General features: G+C 35.3%; 2 protein-coding genes across 8 annotated transcripts in view; one reads left to right on the forward strand and one right to left on the reverse strand.

Moving 5' to 3' along the window:
• Positions 1-13,131, forward strand: part of PCNX4 (pecanex 4) — a 39,115-nt gene extending 25,984 nt beyond the window's left edge. For all 3 annotated transcript variants that reach the window (XM_081049757.1, XM_081049756.1, XM_081049758.1), the window contains 5 exons: positions 300-660; positions 3,073-3,176; positions 6,178-7,208; positions 7,578-7,764; positions 12,298-13,131. In XM_081049757.1, the coding sequence (XP_080905883.1) occupies positions 300-660; positions 3,073-3,176; positions 6,178-7,208; positions 7,578-7,764; positions 12,298-12,549 (1,935 nt within the window). In that variant the 3' untranslated portion in view covers positions 12,550-13,131. The remainder of the gene's footprint in view (positions 1-299; positions 661-3,072; positions 3,177-6,177; positions 7,209-7,577; positions 7,765-12,297) is intronic.
• A 2,031-nt stretch (positions 13,132-15,162) lies between these two features.
• Positions 15,163-22,761, reverse strand: part of DHRS7 (dehydrogenase/reductase 7) — a 30,722-nt gene continuing 23,123 nt past the window's right edge. For all 5 annotated transcript variants that reach the window (XM_081049763.1, XM_081049762.1, XM_081049760.1 and 2 more), the window contains 3 exons: positions 22,343-22,465; positions 20,905-21,120; positions 15,163-18,050 (listed from right to left, as the gene is read on the reverse strand). In XM_081049763.1, coding sequence (XP_080905889.1) covers positions 18,003-18,050; positions 20,905-21,120; positions 22,343-22,465 — 387 coding nt within the window. In that variant the 3' untranslated portion in view covers positions 15,163-18,002. The remainder of the gene's footprint in view (positions 18,051-20,904; positions 21,121-22,342; positions 22,466-22,761) is intronic.

The raw sequence follows: 22,761 nt of genomic DNA on the forward strand, positions 1-22,761 counted from the left end.
CAATCTTAAGGTATAGATAACACTCTGTGAGCTCTCTTTGTACTACTTTTTTTTTTTTTAAGGAAGCCCAAACTTTTAAAAAGGTGGTCTCATTTATTAATTGTGAGGTTGGAGAAAATTATAACAAAGAATCTCAAAGGTTATTTCCTCAAAAATATTGAGGCAATAATAAAATTACAGTTTTCCTTTTATGATCTTGAAAATTCATGAAATAAATAGAATAGAGAATAAGAAAAAAAGATTATATTTAAGAATAAAAAAGATTCTTTAAGAATAAAAAAATTTTTATGTCTCCACAGGTTGGTATCATCCATGATCGTCTGATTCAGTTCATCTCTAAATTACAGTTTGCTGTGACTGTACTTTTGGCATCATGGATGGAGAAAAACCGTAGAAAATCAACCACCACTTTATGTATACTCAACATTGTCTTCTCTCCCTTCGTGTTGGTCTTCATAGCTTTTTCTACACTACTCTCTTCTCCTTTACTCCCCCTCTTCACCCTTCCTTTGTTCTTGGTGGGGTTTCCCCGACCTACTCAGAGTTGGCCAGGAGTAGTGGGCACTGCAGCCTGCGTGTGTGCAGATACTGTCTACTACTACCAGATGGTCCCAGGTTTGACTGCTGCACTGCAATCTGCAATGGTAGCTGGAAGTTTAGGTAAGTAAATGGGTTTGTGCTTAAGAAATCCTCACTAACATATTTAAAGTACAAAAAAAATGAACCCACAGAAACAGTCTTGTTTTGATCCAAGCATTTTACAGATTCTAATACTTTGATGTGTAGGCAGAAAGACTAAATATGAAATAGAAGTATATCTCCTGCTCTTTATTTTGATATAAATGAAGTTATAAAAGAAAATACTAAGGGAAAATTTCATTAAGGCTATTTGACAATTTTTAGAAAACATTTTCTTGAATAAAATCAGGTTATACTGCCACCATTGAAACATGAAAACACGTTATCTCCCAAATTTTCCATGATTTTATAATGAGTTCATATCAAGTAGATACAATATTTTAAAAGAGAGAGTGAAAACTAGGTTTATATAATATCAGATTGAAGAGTTTACGGGAGTTTGATCATACCTTATTAGTTATTGTATAGCAACTTAAGCAGTCTGACAAGATTACAGAGCAAGATAACATAATGATTATAATTTCATCATACACTAACTGCAAATTCAACTATATTATACTTCTTAAGGTTGGTTTTAGAAAAGGTATAAGCTCATGACAATAGTGTATTGTCTCCTGCCATATGCCTTGGCCCCTGAAACGTGTTTTAGAAATGTCTCATGACTTCCTAGCAAACTGATGCAAGGCAGAGTAGCAATTTAAAATTAGAATTTGGATGAAATATTTACTTGGGTTGAACTTTTCTATTTATCTATGATTATATTAGATAATGTATAAAATTCTTTATCTTTGTATTATAATTTTTTATGAATAATTATTTTTCTTATAGGAAATATTCTATACTTACTATACTGTTATCCAGTTCCAATTAATTTTTATTACACAATGCTAATGCCACTTTTAAAAATACCTGTAAGATTAAATTCACATATGAAATAATACCTTAGTAATAAAATAGAAATTATACTTAATTTTCAAATCAATTACACTCAACCAAGAAATGTGCTACAAAGTATTTCCTGGGGAAAAAATGAGGTAACATTTTACACACATCTGATTGGCAAAAATGTAAAAAGTCTGACATTACCAAGTACTGATGAGGGTATGGGGAAGAGGAACTCGCAAACCTTGCTGGAAGATAATATGTACATTTGTACAACCACCTTAAAGAGTAAATTTGCAGTCTTGTAGTAAAGATGTACACATCCCATGGTCTAGGGATTCTACTTTTAGAATCCATGATCCAGTGATTCCACTTCTAGAGAAACTCTTACACATCTGTTTTGGGGTCCCTAAGACCATTCCTACCTAGGTTTTATGATTTGTAGAAGGGCTCACAGAATTCAACATATAGTAGTTGTACTCACAGCTAAGATATTTTTATAGCAAAAGGATGCAGAGCAAAATCAGCAAAGGGAGAAGTCACATGAGATAAAAGAGACTAGATGGAAACTTTTAGGCATCCCCTCCCCCCCAAGTGGAGACACACAGAATGTGCTTAATTTGTGCTTAATTCTCCAGGAACATGTTGTGATAATGTGTGATCTATTGTCTACTAGGGAAGCTTGAGACTCAGTGCCTAGAGCTTTTATTGGGGGATAGTCATGTAGGCCCCCTCTGCCGAGCACATACCAAAATTCCAGACTCCCAAAAGGAAAGCCACTGTTCAGTATAAACTATATTGTTTGCACAAACAGTTTAGACACAAGAGGCTCTATCAGTTAGCATGGTGAGAATGCTCCTGAAGTACAAGTTCTCAGATGCCAGTCAACAGCTGACTTTGTAAGCAGGCCTTTCAAAGGATAGCAGTTGATTTTGCTATGTTAAATCTTTCCTGTACAAGCAAACTTGCACAAAGATTTCTGCAGCATTATTAAAATAGTGAAAAATTGGAAGCATGCAATGAATTCTCAGTGCAGTTACCGTGAATGACTGCAGTCGACATGAACAAATCTGAGATATAATGTTGAGAGAAAAACTACATTTTAATTTGATCTGTGTGGTAGATAGTATTTTATGCAAATTTTTAACACCATTAAAACATTTTATATGCATGTATATAAAAATGTCCACAGTGTTTTAAATCATTAATGTGAAGTTCGCTTTTATATACAGTTATTTAATACTTTTCCTAATATATTTAACATGTATTTAGGATTTTACATTGCAGGGTCTAATATATTTGTCTGGAAAATATGTGCTTGACTTCTTATGCGGTATCACCTGTGGATTTTTTATTCCAACTGCTCCTGTAAAGAATTAATTTAATGCCTCCTGATATGCAATGAATAGTTGTTTCTATTCTTGATACAAAGGGAGGGTCAGAGGAGTTGTGAATTAGTTCCAAGTGTGTTATCAATTTTGAAAATTCACATGACAAAATAAAACAAACTTGAACAATTACTTTTTTTGTTTGTTTTTTAATTTCTTTTAGGTCTCCTCTTACCTGGGTCTCATTATTTGGGCCGTTTTCAGGATCGTTTAATATGGATAATGATTCTAGAACGTGGCTATACGTACTGCTGTATTAACATTAAGGTCAATGAGCATTTGAAACCTTTAATATTTTTATAGTACGTGTGTAAAATTTTACATGTTGTGTACACATCAAACATTTAATAGCTCAATTTGAAAGAGTATCTTTTAATGACCTGTGAAAACACCTAGGGATTTTTAAAGTATATTTCAATATGCACGTATTTATGGGCAGATGAGTGTTGGTTGTGTAATAGAGCCTAATAACAAAATATACCTTCCTTCTTTTCATCCAGTCCTGTTCTTTTTGTCCCTATCTAGTTAAACATCTCAAAAGTATGACTCAGTAGTATTATTTTCACTCCTATTTCATATAAGCATTCTCAATTTAACCTCTCTGCCCCTACCTGCTATACCCTGTTTTTCTCCTTCCTTTTAGAGGAAAATACCTTATTAGAGTTGCTTATAATCATTACCTCCAGTTTTATTTCTTCCATTGTCTCTTCAACGTACTCTACGTTTTTGACCCTATTGTCTGCCTATTGCTCCACCAAAAACTGCTCTTGTCAAGGTCTCCAGTGACTGTCAGATTGCTAAATCCAATGATCAATGCTCAGACCCAGTCTTACTTGACCTGTCAGCAGCATTTGACACAATTGATCTCTTCTTTTTGCTTGTTTCACGGGTTAATCCTCCTTGGTCTCTTTTGATGGTTCATATTCTTTTGCTTGACCTCTTAACATCAGAGAACCCTAGACCCCAGCAGTCCTTGGTGACAACGCCATCCTCTGGTTCCTTAGCCCAAAAAACTTCGGGCTTTAGTCCAGCGATATTTGATTCCTCATTTACTTCTCTACCCCACATCCAATCCAACAAGAATTCCTATTGGCTCTGCCTTTAAGCCATAGCCTATACCCCACCCCTTCTCACTACCCTGGTCTCAGCCACCTTCATACTTTCCCTTGATAATTACAGTAGCCTCCTAATTGATCTCCTGCTTCTCCCTGTGTCCCCCATAGTCTATTCTCAACTAGAATGATCTTTAAAATCTAATTCAGATTGTGTCGCTTCTCTACTCAAAACCCTACAGTGAATCTCCTTTCTCTCAGAGAAAAACCCAAGGTCCTAAATGGCCAGGCTCCCTCTTTCCTCTTTGGGCTCATTTACTACTTTAACCCTCTCACTCTACTCCAGCCTACTGGCTCTTCCCTCTCCCTGGAACACTCTTCCTTCAAATCCACACAGCTAACTCCTTCGCCACCTTTAAGTCTTTCCTCAAATGTCACCTTTCGATGAGGTCTATGGCCACCCTATTTAAAATGACCCTCCCACCCAGCATTCCCAATCCTCCTTGCCTTGCTTTACTTTTCCTTTATTTTCATAGCATTTATACTTTCTAACAAATTATATAATTTACTTATTAGTGTCGTTTTTGATTGCCCGTGTCCCTCTACTCTCTAATGTAAATTCACAAGGTTAAGGATCTTTGCTTTTATTTGCAGTATATATTCTAAGCCCCTGAAACAGAGCCTGGCACATAATGGGGCCTTAATAAATATTTGCTGAATGAATAGTGAATGAGTGAATTTTTTGTCTTAGCACAGATTGGATAAAATTGCTGGTGACTAAAAAGCTATTCCTTTACTCCAGTGGTTCTCAAATTGCAGTTCCCCAGATTAGTAATATTAACATCTCCTGGGGAACTCCCCCCAGGGGAGGTCTCACCAATCTTAACCAATCAAAGACTGGTGAAACCAATCTTTGTTTTAACAAGTCTTCCAAGTGATTCTGACTCACCGAAAGTTTTAAAACCACTGCTGTAGTCTAACCTGTACCAGTAGAAAGCAAAAAAATCATGTAAAATTTCGAGGATGTTTTTATTGTTCTATTTTTAAAGTGGTATGGTTTTATAATACCTAATAATGTGGTTCCTTTTATTGGTCTTTTGTGCTCCATGACATATGTAGTATAAAGACATACCTTTTGGTAGCAGTCTTTTTTTCTTTCTTTTCAATTTTTTTGGACAGAAGTTTGCTTAGCTATACCATCTACTAACATTTATATAATGCCTTGAAGTTTATAAAGCACTTTCATTGCTTACTTTACTCTTCACAACCCTGTGTGCCAGGATTATTTTTCTTTGAAAGAGAAGGAAAAGGAATCTCAGAGAGGTTATGTGACCTACTCAGGGTTGTGGACTAGTATCTGGTAGAGCCATGATTTAAAAATGGATTCTGATGTCATATTTCATGTCCTCTCCATGGATCATAATACAACCTGATAGGATTACCTTTTATTTAAAGGCACTGATAGTTTTATAAAAATGTATAAATAAACAATAGTAATAATAAATAGGGACATGGTACATCCTCTTCAAGTCATTCCTTCCAGGACCATAATCAAAATGTGTTTAAAATTCATATAAGAATATTCACAATATTCTTTTGTTCAACATATATTTTTGCATAGCTACAATGTGCCATGTAGTACTGGTTTAGGCACTGCAGATATAGTAATAACCTAAAGAGAGATGCTTTATGAAGTTTACATTGTAGTTGGCAGAAACAGACAATAATCAAATACATAAATCTGTATTTTTATTATTATTATAGTAAAAAATTATGCATATCCATACAATAGAATAATGCTCTCACATATACTAGGATGGAAAGGATACTAAACTGCTGTGCATATTATGTAATTCCAATTTTATTTTTTTCTCCAAAATTTTTTATAATTTAAAAAAGTTTTTAATAAGGATGACTACAAATACAGTCTTTTAAAATTATGATCATAGTCAATAAAATTGTTTTGTTAATTTCTAGTGGAATTTCTATAATTTCTTTTGAAATAGTGGGGTTATTTTTTATCTCTGTATCCAACATCAGATATGTTAAGTGCCATTAAGTTTGACTTAAGGTGTAGCTCCTGAGCTAGAGAAAATTTTTACATTTTTTGGTATTTTTATTTTGAGAATCTAATCCAGGGACATTTACAAAACTCATCGCTTTTCTTTGTGTAATAAGTGATCATAAACTTGAGTACTTTTTAATTTCCTCTTTAGGGGTTAGAATTGCAAGAGACATCTTGTCACACTGCTGAAGCTCGAAGAGTTGATGAAGTTTTTGAAGGTGCCTTTGAACAAGATTATACCAGAATATGTTCTATTAATGAACACTTTGGAAATGTATTGACGCCCTGTACTGTTTTGCCTGTGAAACTCTATTCTGATGCGAAGAATGTCCTATCTGGCATAATAGATTCTCATGATAACTTAAGAGAATTTAAAGGTGACCTTGTTAAAGTGCTTGTGTGGATACTTGTTCAGTACTGCTCCAGAAGGTCCAACATGCAGGACAATGTTCACAAAACTGAAAATAAAGGGAAAGCATCTCTAATAATCCTGCCTGCTTTGAATACTTCACCACAAACCCAATCCCCAGATGACACAGATAGTTTAAATTCAGAAATTTCAGATGACTGGTCTGATGATATTTTTGGTGATGAGCCAACCACCAAAAAAGGAAAGGAAGAAAAAGATCAGTTGAAAGTTTTGCGAAGTATAAATTTGCCTATTCCAGGATCAGTAGAATCACAGAGTGTTGATCATTCTACAGGCAAAGTTCCTGAAAATAGTCTTTACAAAGCAGTTCTATTGGGCTATCCTGCTGTTGACAAAGGAAAACAGGAAGACATGGTGTATATTCCTCTCATGGAGTTCAGTTGTTCTCATTCTCATTTGTTAAGTTTACCTGAAGAGTGGATGTCTAACTGTTTGCCTAATTCCAAAATGAGGGAGATGAGCTCATTATTTCCAGAAGAATGGTATCAATTTGTCTTAAGGCAGTTGGAATGTTTTCATTTGGAAGACAATGTCCCAAATGTACTGGAAGAAATTGCAAAGGACACAGTTTTAAAAGACTTTTATGTTCGCACAGTAATGACTTGTTATTTTAGTTTATTTGGAGTAGATAATACGGATCCTAGTCCTAGTCATATACTGAGAGTTTACAATGGTGTTTTGCCTTGGTCTGTTTCCTTGGATTGGCTGACGGAAAAGCCAGAACTGTTTCAGTTAGCACTGAAAGCTTTCAGGTAATTCATTTTGATTATATATAAGTGGTAACATTGACAGAAAAATGTTGATTTTTAAAGTAACCTAGAAGGAGATACACCTTCATTTCTAATTTTTAAAAATAATCACTTTCGTAAAAATGAAAAAAAATGCTTAGTATGTATTGTGATTGTATCAGGAATATACTTTAATTTGTACCTCCTTTTGTTTTCTTTCTGCGAGAATCCTGTTTTTCATGTGGATTCCTTCACTTAAACGCCATCTTTTCTTCCTTTCTATCTGAAATACGTATTTTTTTAGTTTAATGTCTTAAAAATATTGATTGAACAAAATCTATTTCTTCTATAAAGTTGATTAAAAAAATTCTAAAATCTTTCTCCCTTTTTTAGGTATACCCTGAAATTAATGATTGATAAAGCAAGTTTAGGTCCAATAGAAGACTTTAAAGAACTGACTAACTGCCTTGAAGAATATGAAAGTGACTGGTACATTGGTTTGGTATCTGATGAAAAATGGAAGGAAGCAATTTTACAAGAAAAACCATGCTTATTTTCTCTGGGGTATGATCCTAATATGGTAAGTTAAAAAAGTATTTGAACTAAGTGATAGAGATATGACATTCTATGTATAAACACGTTAGTTAGATTTAAGGCATTCATAATCATCATTTTATGGTCAACAGTTCAATCCTAAAATGACTAATTATTTACTTTTACAAATTTAATAGGAGCCAATTAAAAATGTTGTATAGCCATTATACAATAACTGACCTATAAGATAACCAAGTAAATGTAATTTGCTATTTGACTAAAAGCATTGTATTCCTATGCTAAATTTAAGTTTATGAATTATCACTTCAGATTTGACTCCTAGAAAAAAAATTAATTTTTAAGTGGCAAAGTATTTGTTTTGCTGATATATATACTTTATTTGAAGCATAACTGCCCTGTGAAAATTAAGAAAGACTCCAAATATGAATAGCTTTTTTAAGATTTAGTACTTGTTCTCATGCATTTAAAATGTCATCGAGTGTGCACAGATTCAATGTCACGAGCTTATTATGAGTTCCACATCTGGCATTACAGCCTGAGAAGCTCTGCAGGTGTGTTCCCCAATGAAAATGATGAAAGTTATTTTAAAAAAACAACCATTTAAAGTCTTGGAAATGGTCCTAAAAGCATTAGCAAATGAAGAAACATTTATTCAAGAAAATTGACTTAAACCCAATAAGTACAGTGAAAGGTTGTAGTATTTGAATCAAGACACATTTTCTTCCACTTCAGTAAGACAGAAACTTTCAGAATGGTACGGCCAAGAATACAGATCCCTCTCTCCTTACTTCCCAGTTGGGAAACCTGTTTCTCTGAGAGAGGCAGGACTTCAGCATTTCTCATCTTATTCTCAGGTACCTGTTATGAGGCTAGGTTCTGAGCATGTGTAGTCAAGAACTCCTTTCTGGCCAACTCAACTCTTTGGATAGAGTCTTTAACCTGGACATGTTGCCACTGAGAATATTGAGGCCCTGATCACCCTTGCCTATCTGTAAGATGGAGTTTCCATACTGGGAGGGCAAGCCAAGAAGACCTTAGGTAACTGCTCCCCCTCCACCAAGCATTTATATCCTAAAGCAAAGGTATCATTCAGAGAAGCAAACACATACACTAACTCAAAATGGATTTTAAAGACTTGTACATATGACCTGAAACCATAAAACTCCTAGAAGAAAACAGATGGTAAGCTCCTTGACATATGTCTTGGTGAGGATATTTTGGATTTGACACCAGATATAAAGAACTCATACAACTCAATAGCAAAAAAAACCCTCCAATTTAAAAATGGGCAGAGGATCTGAATAGACAGTTTCCCAAAGAATACATACAGATGGCCAACAGGTACAGAAAAAGGTACTCAACATCACTAATCATCAGGGAAATACAAATCAAAACCACAGTGCGCCTCATACCTGTTACATTCTCATCCAAATGAGAGTGACAAGTATTAGCAAGGATATGAAAAAAATGTAACCCTTGTGCGTTATTAGTGGGAATGTAAATTGGTGCAGCCACTACTGAAAACAGTATGGAGGGTCCTCAGAAAATAAAAAATAGAATTACCATATGATCAAGCAAATCCACTTATGGGTATTTATCCAAAGGATATGAAAACACTAACTTGAAAGATCTACGGACCCCTATTTTCATTGCAACATTATTTACAATAGCCAGGAGACGGAAAGCAACCTGTGTCCATTGATGAATAAGTAGATAAAGAAAATGCAGTATACACATGCACACACACATACACAATAGAATACTAGTCTGCCATAAAAAAGAAGGAAATCTTGCCATTTGCAACAACGTGGATGGACCTTGAGGACATTATGCTAAGTGTAATAAGACAGAGAAAGACAAACATCATATGATCTCACTTACATGTGGAATCTAAAATTTAAAAAATAATAACTCAGATACAGAGAACAAATTGGTGGTTGCCAGAGGTAGAGTGGGGGGTGGGCAAAATAGTTGAAGATGGTCAAAATGTATGTGCTTCCAGTTACAAAATAAATAAGTCTTGGGGATGTAATATCCAGCATGGTAACTATAATTAATAATACTGCATTGTAAATTTGAAAATTCCTGAGAGTAGATCTTAAAAGTTCTCATCACAAGAAGAAACAAAAATTTATAATGGGTATTAACTAGACTTACTGTGATCATTGCACAATATATACAAATATCAGATCATTATGTTGTATACCTGAAACTAATGTAATGTTACATGTGAATTGTATCTCAATTTAAAAACAAAGGAAGGTATGACAATCTCACATCAGATAGAGAAAGAGTATCAATACAGATAGAAATTATTTTTTTAAAAATAAAAAGAACCAAATGACAAATTCACTAGAGGGAAGCAACAACTGGCATAAGAAAGAATTAGTGAACCAGAATATTCTAGATCAATAGAGATTATGCAAAGAAGAGAAAGAAAAATAATGAATAAAAGGGAACAGACAGAGAAAGATCCAAGATGGTGGAATAGGTAAACACTGTGCCTGCTTCCTTCTGTGAACACATTGAAATTACAACTAGATTAGAGAACAGTCAACCTGGAGAACCACTTGAAGTCTGGCTGAACAGAAGTTTTATAATTAAGGATATGAAGAAGCAGCCACGTCGAGACTGATAGAAGGGGCAGAGACACAGAACAGGCCTCAAACCTCCGTGTGGTGGTTGAGAATCAGGAGGGATATCTCAGCCCTGGAGGTTCCCCCCAGAGAGCAAGTGACCCAAGCCCCACACTGGACTTCCCAGCCCAGTGTAGAGGAAGAGGAGCCCCTACAACATCTGGCTGTGAAAAACAGTGGGGATTCTGACCGACCTGGTGAAACAGAAGGCAGCAGGAAACCTAGCCATCCTTTTAAACGGGCAATGCACAGACTCGTTCGCTCTCAGGCACTCACCCTGAGCTCCAGCGGAGGGACGGTCACTCAGGGGGCATCAGAGGCATGCGGGGGTCAGACTGAGGTGTGTGGCTTTGAGGCGAAGGCTGGAGGACGGTCACCATTTGCCCTATGTGGGGTCCTCCCGTGTAGCTGTGCACCCAGCAAGCGAACGCCATCTTTCTTGTGTTTAGCCCGCCCCCACAGGCCAAATCTGAATCTGATTGGTCGGGTGAGCTCTGCTGCTCTGTCCTGCTAACTCATTGGGACCCTGCCCTACTCAACTCCACCAACGCAGGAGGCCCTTTCTCAGCAATCATCTACCCTTTCCCACGTTGCACTCTTTCTTGAAAAGCTATCAGAGTTCATGGGCTCCAGGTGGGCAGCAACTCGCCTCAGTTGTGCTCTGAGACTTTTGCTGAGTAGCTCCAGGCTCAGCACTGGCACCAAACCAGAATCTACATTAACCTGGTGACCACAACTTTTCCCACTCTAGTGGGAGACCCTGCCTCACCGAATATGCCTACCACATGAGTCATTATCCGCGGCTGAAACATGAGAGCCAGCAGGCCTTGGGGTGTCCTAGCTTTTTGCGAAGCTATCCCAGGCCCGGTACTGGTGGCAGCAGTCCTCAGGTCACAGTGTAGCCTCTCCCATGAGCCTCCAGGTTTAGCACAGGCAGTGAACAACTGTGGATTGCTTTGTAGCTCCTACCACGTAGTCCCCAGCCAGTCCCTCAAATGATTAAACATAGTGTTACCATATGACTGAGTTACTCAGTTATGCCACTCCTAGGTATATGCCTAAGAGAAATGAAAACACAGAACCACATTAAAACTTGTATGTGGATGTTTGTAACGGCAGTATTCATAATTACTGAAAAGAGGGTATAACTCAACTGTCCATCAACTGATTAATTTTTTAAAAATTGTGGTACATCCATACAATGGACTATTATTTGACCATAAAAAGGGACAAAGTACTGATTCTTGCCACAACATGAATGAACCTTGAAAACATGCTAAGTTAAAGAAGCCAGTCACAAAAGACGACATGTTATATGATTTATGAAATTTCCAGAATAGGCACATCTATAGAAAGTACATTACTGGTTGTTTAGGACTGGGAGAATGAAGGTATAGGAGTGTATTAGCTAAAGAGTACAAGGCTTCTTTTTGAGGTCTTGAAAATAATCTAAAATTGACTGGTGATAGTTGTACATACCTGAATATAACAAAAAAAACTGTTGAATTGTACACTGTGCATGAGTAAATTGTATGGACCATGAATTAATCTCAGTGAAGCTGTTTTTAAAAAGAGCCTATGTGGATTGTCTACTGACTAGTACTTATGATTTATGCATTACTGAGGCCAGGTGGGATGGAGGAATAGAGAAGGAAAGGACAGAAGTAGTGAGATTTTGACATTTTGTTCATGGAGTGAAATGGCTGTACGGCTGTTTTTCCTCTGATACTTTATTCAGAGTTACGAAATAGAGATGATTCTTGATTCTGAAGACAAGCAACTCGTGTGTACATTTTAATACACCACTTTCTGTTTAAATTTGCCTCAATACAATGAAATTATTTTCTAAGTTTATAAATAAAATATAAAGTCCTAAATATAATCTTTTTTTCTCCCCTCCCCACCCCTTTTATACTTTAAAGGGAGTTTACACTGGGAGAGTACTTACCCTTCAAGAATTATTGGTCCAAGTTGGAAAGTTAAATACTGAAGCTGTCAGAGGTCAGTGGGCCAATCTTTCATGGGAACTGCTTTATGCCACAAACGATGATGAAGAACGTTACAGTATACAGGCGCATCCACTACTTTTAAGAAACCTTACAGTACAAGCAGCTGATCCTCCCCTGGGATATCCAATTTATTCTTCAAAACCTGTCCGTATACATTTATATTAGAGCTCATTTTGACTTGTAAATGTATTGTCATCAAATGTCTATTTTTTCATTCTAGAAGAGTGACAGTGTGCTTTCTCATAACTTCACTGAACTTCCTTCTCTCCCGCAAGTCAGATGCTGAGAAAAGCTAAGCTCTATAAAGCTGGTTCTCTTAGCTATCTTAATAGTCAAAAGAAAACAAAACTTTATTTCCACCATAAAAGTTAGAACTGTTGGCCAATGTTTGTGCCCTATGGATTGTGGTAGGCTTTGGTAAATATAAAACATTTAATAAAATTAGGTAAATTTTTTAATGCTTTCTTAAATGTGTGACAGGTGACTTGCCTTACAAATTCAACAGCTATGTAATTTTCACATACTGAAAAGATACACATATCAGTGTTTTGGAGTAATGATAATGGATGCTATTGAAAGTTAATGTATATATATTTATTTGAAACACAATTAAATTTTATAGTATTTTCAAACTGGTGTTTTATTTTAACATTTAACATGGTCTAATTGTTTTTATATAATTGTTCATTTTCTTTTCATATAATTCAAAAACCTTTTAAAAATGTAATAAAATCTTCCAATAAAATATTTTCCAAGTATCCTTTTGATATATGTGAAAGGAAAGGGGTTTATCCCATTCACAGGATTAGCAACATTAGAGCAGTCTGAGTATGACTGCTAGAAGCCATTCCATAGATCTGGCTCCTTATGCATTTCTTTTCAACTGAATTTACTGCTTCTGAAGACTTACCCAATAGGACTACCAGTTACTAGTGTCTTCAGGTATCTGAACTAAAGGCAGAAAGAGATGGGAGAAAATTTTTTCATAATGTCATTAGGATTTTATTTTTATTCTCCAGCTGCATATGAACTTTTTATAGGTACTTACAAGGAGGATGAACAATGAATGAATCTGCATTACTTGAGACATGGATTTCTTCAACTCCTTACTTTATTTACAATTAAATCTATAGTAGGCTCCTACGTTGGGAATACAGTAATACATTCTCTTCGAAAATGATGGAAATTATTTGAAATGTACTGATGAGATCTTTATTATTATTATTCCATTTATTTAGTATGTGGAACAGTTCAATCCAGGAATGTTTAAAGAATAACATTTTGGACTAATTTTCAATTAATTCATGAGATTTGTATGGTAGTCATTTGGGGGGGAAGCAATATAGTTATTAAGGAGATAGGCTTTGGCGTTACACCTGAGTTCAGATCTTAGGCTTACGATTTACACAACTGAGATTTACTAGCTAGACAATTTTATGTATTTTTGTCTGCTATGAACATTTTCTCATACTAAAAACACTCTCTGTAATTATCAGTTTTAATGACTGTGTAACACTGATATAACAAATAATGGACATTTTAAGTTGTTTAAAGGTTTTCATTATTATAATGCCAAGCCATGCTTTCCCTTTACCTTGCATCCTCCTCAAACTGTTCCTACGTCTATTTCATTCATGGCCAAGTTTCCTCATCTTTCATTCACTTGTCAAACCATTCCAGTCTGGATTCCATTTCTACTGTTCCCCCAAATAAAATTTTTATTAAGGTCACTATTTACCTTCATATTGTCAAACCAACTAATTACTTTTATATTTTTATCTTATTTGTCCTCTAAGTAGCATTTGACGTTTTGACCATTCCTTGAATCATCTTTTTTCCCCTTTTTGGCCTTCCCTGACACCATATCATCCTTGTTTTCTTCCTATCTCCCTGCCTAAAAGCAGCTTTCCCTTTTTACGTAACCTCTAAATTTTGGAGGGAGACACCCTAATAACTGACCACACATTGGATTGAGACCTCAAGGACTACATCCTAATTTTAAGGGTGAACAAAAATATAGATGCAGTTTGAATCTTCTCAATCCCTAAAAGTGGATTTAGGTGACGCTGGATTTCTAGTGTACCTAGCCACTACCCAGAGCAAATGTAAATCTTCTCTGGACTGATAACTTTTAAGTTATTTTTATAATTTTTCATATTTAATGTTGGACAATCTAAAAGAAAGCACCTGAGGAGGTAAGACAACATGATCAAAATCTAAGAGAAACAATAGACAATAGAAACAGACCCATGGGGGATCCAGATAATGGAGTTTTTAAACACAGGCTTGAAAATTATTCTGTTTGGTACATTTAAAGATACAAAACACAAGATTGAAAGTTTCAGCAGAGAATTAGAAACCAGACAGGAGAAATGACAAGTCCCAAACTGAAAAAAAATACATTAATCAAGTTAAAGAACTCTGAATAGATTTAACAGAAACTGGACACAGCTAAAGTAAGAATTGGTGAACTAGAAGTTAGGTCAGAAGTAAATATCTGATATGAAAACTGACAGAAAAGAATGAAAAATACAATGAGAGTATAAGAGTATATCAGGTTGCCATGAGACAATCTAACATACAAGTAATTGGAATTCCAGAAGGAAAGGAGAGAGAATGTGGCAGAAGCAACATTTGAGGAGATAATGACTGAAAATTTATCAACTTTTTAAGGGCCATTAATCCCTGCAAGACCCAAGCATGATAAAACCACACCCTCACATGTCAAGAAAAAATATATAAAAAGGAAATCATAAAATCAGCCAGAAAGCCCTAATAGACATTATCAAAGGAGTAACAATTTTATTAAACTGATAATTAACTTCCCAATAGAAAATATGGAAACCAGAGATTAGTGGAATGATAAATTCGCTTAAAAACGATAACTGCAAACAGAATTCTATACTCAGCCTTTCCCCAAAAACAACTCTAAGAATGAAAGTAAAGACTCTTTCAAACCCAATAAATTCAACAGCAGATTCTCATAAATGGAAACAAGTATAGAATATTTTTCATGCAAAAGGGAAATGATCCAGAAGCAGCTCAGGGATACAGGAAGGAATGAACAGTAATAAAAAAAGATAAACATATGGTTAACTATATTAATAGTGATGACAAAAAATAGTTTGGAGGTTAAAATAAATGTTAAAATACATGGTAAAAATAGTATATACATTGGTGCAAAAGTTGACAGAGTTCTAGATCCTTGTATTATCCTGAAAGAAGTTATAAGTACCAAGTAAATTAGACTTTGCTGTATTATCTATAGATAACCACTAAAAAATTAAAAAAAAACTACTGAGTAACTGAGGGGGAAAGTGTAATAAAGCAAAAAAGAAGAGAAACATAAAACTTATCAAATTATATACTTCAAATACATGGTTTATTGTACATCAGTTATACTTCAGAACAGGTATTAAAAATACTAGGCTGTTCATTGCATCTGCCTCTGAATGACTGACTGAGGTCTCACGTGACTTACTGGTGCACCCAGTCTAACCCTGAAGCCATAGCTTCTACCGGGAACTCATCTACCGACTCACCGGCTATCTTCTTGCACAACCCCATCTGTGCCTCAGCTTCAGCACAGCTAGAATGAACACACCATTTCCTTCCTATTTCAAAGGGCCATTTGAGATAATAATTAGGAAATGAGACGTCAGTGCAAAATAATAACCACTTTTTAACGAGTCAATATGTGAACACTTGGTTTCACAGCGCTTGACTATCTTTAACAAAAATCTTCCTTTCCATCTCGGGCTGCTGACAAAAGAGCCTAAAGAGCGAGAGTTTATACACAGATACACTATGTATTAATTATATACCATAGAAACACGATACAGATGAATTTCTAAAAACCATTTTAATGTATAATATATCTCTTCTACCCTTCATTGGCTGGAGTAATTGAGCGAATTGAACTCATTTTTCCTTCATGCCTATACTAGCTAATTTGTCTCTGTAAGTTTTCACTCATGACATTCCAGAGGCAAAGAACGCCTGGCTCACAAACTCCCAACAAAGCCTAAGCACTGGCAGGCACAATGTCAAGCCCTGGAGATTTAATGACAAGTAAAACAAAATTGACCTGGACCCCAATCTCCTGAAGCCGCAGTAGAAATTCCACCCTTTCAAGTCTCAGTGAAAGTCACACCTTTTGCACAGACTTTCTACACTCTCAGTGAAAGTCACACCTTTTGCACAGACTTTCTACACTAATCTATCTGCAAATCTCTCCCTTTTCTGAACTATTTGCACTTAGTCTGTATCATGCATGCCACATGACATACATTATTTTGTAGCATTCTAGAATTGTTCCAACAATTTGTCTTTTTTGTTATTATCCCAGGTGCAATGTGTATTCAATTAATCATAATTTGCACCACTGGTTGTACAAGAGCCCTCTCTTATTACATTTTATCCCTATATTACAACCTTATTCTCCCCATAAGCAATCATTATAATACATCTAATGTTTATCTTTTCACTGTTTTCTTGCAAAACAAGCGCTACCTTCTATGCACGTAAATTTAAGTTTATATAAACAGAATTGTTATAGTTTACTTAACTCATCACCATGCTTCTAAGACATATCCATGTTGTTGTGTATGCATGTATGCATTTATTCCATTGATTTTAGACCCCATGGTATATCTCCACCACATATCACCTTGCCCCTTTCCCAAGGATAGCCACCAGGGTGACTTCAACTTCCTCAACAACTATTCCACAGTCATTTTATGTATGTTACCTTTATGTATGTATGTTACCTTGGTTATAGCTAAACTGTTAACTGCTTCTAAAGAAGAACCATGTTTTTCTTCTCCTGTTATAACCTCCCTGACAGTAGGAATATTTGTTGATTTTCTGTTGCAGCCAGTGCATGCTATCTACTGTAAGGTGATAAAGATTAAAGTAAAATTAATTATAATAACTAGAGTAAGGAGCTGCCAATGGAGTCTTCCTGAGCTGAGTTGAATCCTGGTTTTTCCCCTTACTAGCTCTGTGACCTTGGGAAAGAAACACCTACTTGCTCTAGGCATCTCTTTCTTCATCTACAAAGGTGGATAATACCAACTACGTTAGTGTGCTATTGTGACGAATAAATGAATTAACTAATACAAAATACCTCAGTACAACAAATGGCATATAATAGGTCAAATGGCATTTAATAAAGTATGGCTACTATTAGTCCCACCAATTGCTTCAAATTACAGTCATTTGTGCCTGTTAATTCTTCTAAGAGAGTGTAATTTTAAGTACCTTGCAGGCAGAACCATTTCAGAGTTTTCTTTATATTTGGTCATTACCCAGCACTCTGCTTCGTGTATTATCCCATACATTTATGTTAAATAGATTGCTATAGTTCTTTGGTTAGCAGTCTGCTGATCTAGATTTTAAGCTAGAGTATGTTAAAATGGTCTTTTATCCAAGAATGCAGTATGTTATTACTATCTTTATTGCAAGACTCATGGCAACCTTTTATTAATGGCATGCTGAAAGGAAAGTTGTATCTATTAAGAAGTAAAATCACAAGTTAGTCTTCAGTGTATAAGAAGATGGCTGTTTTCATGTTTTCCATTTATCCCTCCAGTGGCTTGAAAAAGGCAAGTACTCCTTCAGTCATGTTTTGTCTTCCAGGTTTTAAAATAAGAAGAATCTGCATCCTGTAACACAGTGACAGTGACATGAATCAGTCCTTCCTTGTATTTACTCCAATTTTTTGACAAGTAATTCCTTTTCTTTTGAGGAGTTATATCATTATGATTCACTGTTGAGAATCCTTACAAAACCTGAGCAAATGCTTAAATTAGAATAAAAGTCACAGCTAAAATTCTAGACCTACACAAAAATACCTTTAATGGGCTTAGTTAATATCATTATCTCCTCCATTACTGGTTAAGCATCTACTCATGTCATTTTGTAAATGCTGAAATCTCCATTATTACTCTTCAAAGCAGCATATCATACCTACACTGACTTGCCTTAATAATTACAAAGAATTAGAGTATTTAGAATAGAAATATTTGACAGATAACTCAAATGGCTTGTGAACTTTTAATATATTGTTTAAAATGTAAAACAAGGCAACTCGATATCCTTCAGATGTGACATTTCATTTGGGAAGACAGGCGTTTACTACTTCCAAGAATTTGCACTAAGACAAAAATTACAACACAAAATTCAATGCAGCTACATATTGTTCTTGATCCCTAAAAATAATAAAAGATACATCAAAACAAAGTTCCAGACATACTGTTCCTAGCCTAAAGGACAGAAACAAATTCAAGACTTATCACCAAGTACATTTAGTTTGGGATAAGCTATATTGGTATTCTCTCAGCTTAGATACCCATAAACAAATTGCAATAAAGAGATGGATATATAAAATAGAAAAGAACGATATGGAAGAAAGAAGCAGGGAGGAGAGAATTTAGTAAAAAAACAATTTATTTTAGGGTTTCTGTGATTTTGTGTATGAACTGAGGTATTATATCTCAGAAATGGTACTGACAAATGAAAGGATGCGTATTTTATCATAAAAAATAATAAAATAATTAAGACCACGTAATAGGCAATATATTAAAGATGGAGGTAGGAAGAGAAAGGGCATTTTTAGCAAAGGTTGGATATAATCAAATGCTAGATTTACTGTATAATGCTTATATTTTACAGTTAGGTATTCTGTAAACAAAACAAACTAACTTTCTTATGGACATTACTGAAAGAACAACTGCTATAATGGGACTGAAACTCTAGTCCCTGATCCTTCTTTCGCCACTGAAACAATTATTTTGAAAATGTATTGTCTCCCTGCCCTATCATTTAACTCTTTGATCTTTACTACCTATTAGCTCAATATCCTGCTACCATCAAAATGAAAGCATTACCAGCTAATCCTTAATAACCATAACATTCAAAGGTACGTTTTAAGAGTTTTCCAAAATACTAACTCATTCTATTCCCATAACAATTCTATTAATAGGGTAGAGCTGGGATTTCAACCTCTGGCACCAGGATGCTGTGTCATCTCTCATAAAGGTGGCCTTTCCCTCTCAACTCTTATCCATCACTGGACACAATACCACTACCGTGTTTCCCCGAAAATAAGACCTAGCAGGATCATCAGCTCTAATGCGTCTTTTGGAGCAAAAAATAATATTATTATGTTATATAAGACCCGGTCTTACAGTAAAATAAGACCGGGTCTTATATTAATTTTTGCTCCAAAAGATGCAGTAGAGCTGATGATTCTGCTAGGTCTTATTTTCGGGGAAACACGGTATATCAGCTGTATTCCAAATTTAAAACTCAGATGTCATCTTTGATGAAGCTCTACCTTTAGAACCACCCCACACTACCAAGCCCTAACATTACCAAAACATTTATAAATGACCTGGCCCAAAGCTGCTCCACAGTACAAGTTGGTAGAAAATGTATAGCTCTCCACCTTCCTGATTTTTCAAGTTCTGGACAGGTTGGTGCATCATGGAAGTTTTATAACCTTTAAGTCTCTTTAAGCATTTTGTTTTGTTTTTTGTTTTTGTCACTAATTCATTTTTACTGTCCTACAAAAAGTTGGAGCAAATTAAACATCTAACAATTAATTAATGGATTGCTTAAATAGTGGTAGGTTATATGCATGTAATGATATATATGGTATGGTCCCATTTTGTAATTCTCTTTGTATATCAAGCCCTACTAACTTATTTTTAAAAGAAGGAGGTAATCATTGAAAGAAATACTTCAACAATGAAAACCATCTACAGAAATAACCTTTCTTTGCATAATCATGTCTATAATTTTGGGCTTAACTCATTGTATTTCCTTGCTGTTTATACATTAAACTCTTTCAATGGTCACAATTTTCTCTAAAGCAGTTCATAATATTCCTTGCTTTTCTATAAGAATGAGTGACCAGCATATTTTCTTAGACATGGATATAGGCACATCTCAGATATGCTGAGCACTTCTGGAATGAGTCAAAAGAACCAGCAGTGAGGTGCATCTGTTTTAAAAGAATAGTTAAGTGCTCCCACAGAGGTAAGCATGGGGCTGAGGTTCAAAGAGTCCCAGGGAGAAATGAGACGGGAGGCCAGGTATCGACTCAAGGAGGTGACTGACACCAGAGCTGAGACTTGTAGCATGAGTAGGAGTTTGTGAAGAGAAAGAGCATTTGGCACATACACTGGTCGAACAGTAAGTTGAAGAAAAAATGCCAAACTTTGATTTGATTGTACCTTGTAGAAAATTTCTCTCTCCAAGACTAGTAGTAATTTATAGTAAACCAACAGATATGGTTGGGGGATAGAGTCATTCTTACATCTTTTGTATTTATGTGGTGAGGTTGGTGGAAGGTTCGTAAGAAAAGTTTTTAAGCACTAGAAACTTTCATACATTCCTACAAGGTTGATATGTAGTAAGAAATATATAAAATCAAAGTCAAAAGTAAACCGCTATTTAATTAAAGAGAGGTGACTGCTGTTCCCCCCGGACAAAAATGTATTAAGTCGTTCTTACCAGACCTTTCTTAAAGTTCTCAATCCGTTTCTTCCCTAACTTATTCGTGATCCACCAGGCCCAGGTTGGCATATATTGCCACACATACACCATTAACAAAAAAGGTTGTTCCGCGATCCAAACTTCTTTCAAATCATTGGCCATGCTGATTAACATCAGCCGCACACAACGGCTGGGGGCCATCTTGTGCGCCTGATCTCCATCACTACCTAGAGTCTAAGAAAGGTTTTAAAAGTTAAGAGAATGCTGAGTAGTTAACCAAAGTATTTCATAGACCTTTTAAGCTAGAAAGGACCCAGAAGTCATCTAGCTGAGTGAATCCTTTAATGTGACTTCATGCCCCATAGGTACCAGTGGGTGTCTATAAGCTACGTGTCATATGTCAAAAAGCCTAACAGGAATCATACACTTACCAGATTAAACTGTACCGGCTAAGTAAAAGATGGAAGTTCTTTGCTTTTAATTAGAATTGTGTCTTAATGTCCTTAATGATAATTATATATCACTTTAGTAATAAAAACTTTAGAACAAATTATTAACACATTTAACAAATGACATTCTATAAAATATAGAGTCCATGGAGGTGAAATGGAGGAAAAAGATAAAAGTGGTTTTTTGGTAGGGAACAAATCTGGTACTGCAAACCTAGGTAACCCACTACCATTCTATAAATAAATAAACTGAGGCCAAGAAAAGTAGTAACTCATCTGTGCTCACACAGATCATTATAATAATGAAATCTACATCCCAAGACCCATTGAGTCCTATAATTGGGTGCTTATTCTATTTTACCTCAGAGCCACCACAAAAAAATGTGAAAAATACAAATTATTAATATATCTGTGAACATTTACATAGAAGCATATGCAGATTTATGTCTTGGTAGAAATAAATCTTAATGGAGAAGAAGGAAAATGTCATGGTCTTTGGAGGGATTTTGTATTATTGAGTGATACTGGACTCTTCACGAGACATTTGCTATTCATTTGATAAATTAGTACTATGTGTAATGTGTGAGCTGAGGAAGTACAGGCTTGGGTGAGGCTAACCTAAAATTATCACAATTCAACAAGGCTTTTTCTAAACTCTTTCACCATACTTCCTCTTTAAAAGCCCGGTAAGATTTAATGTACTAAAATTTAGCCACACAAAACCTTTCAATATTGCTATAATTTGTGAATTGATAGAAACTGGGTTTTTAAAATCACATAATAGATTACTTATAAGCAATATCTTATCAATTTCTTTAGCCTTTATTAAAACTGGCTGACAACCCTAACAATTTTCCTAATGCCATGAGTTAAGTTTTATAAATAAGTCATAAGCAATTCTAATTATCACAATTCAACAAGGCTTTTTCTAAGCTGAGACATAGTGATACAACATCAATATATAACTACTAAAGCATTCAAATCATACCCCAACTAGAAAATTTTACCTTTGTGACGTCTGTAGTTAGAGCATTCTTCACAATATTTGACTGCACGGGTCCTGGGCAAACGTTAGAAACTACTATACCTGGGTATGAGGTAAGTTCAGTTCGGAGGCCATTAAAAAAACCCTAATAGGCACACATGAAATAATTAATTAATTAATTAATTAAATACAGACATATCAGCATGAAATTACTTCAACTTTTTATGAAGAACAATAGCAGCATGCTATCAAAATATGTTCTGAAATGCCCAAGTAAAGGACAGGAAATGTAATCGTGCAAGCTTATTAGACATTTTTAACCGTAAAACTGGAGGCATCTAAAACAGGCATTCTTAGCTCTTTCCGGGTATGAATGAGTCACCCCTTTGGCAGTGGTGACTCATGCAATCAGTGATTTTTCACAGCAGGCAAGCACTGAAT

This window comes from Rhinolophus hipposideros, assembly GCF_964194185.1.
Source record: "Rhinolophus hipposideros genome assembly, chromosome: 5".
Lineage (NCBI taxonomy): Eukaryota > Metazoa > Chordata > Mammalia > Chiroptera > Rhinolophidae > Rhinolophus > Rhinolophus hipposideros.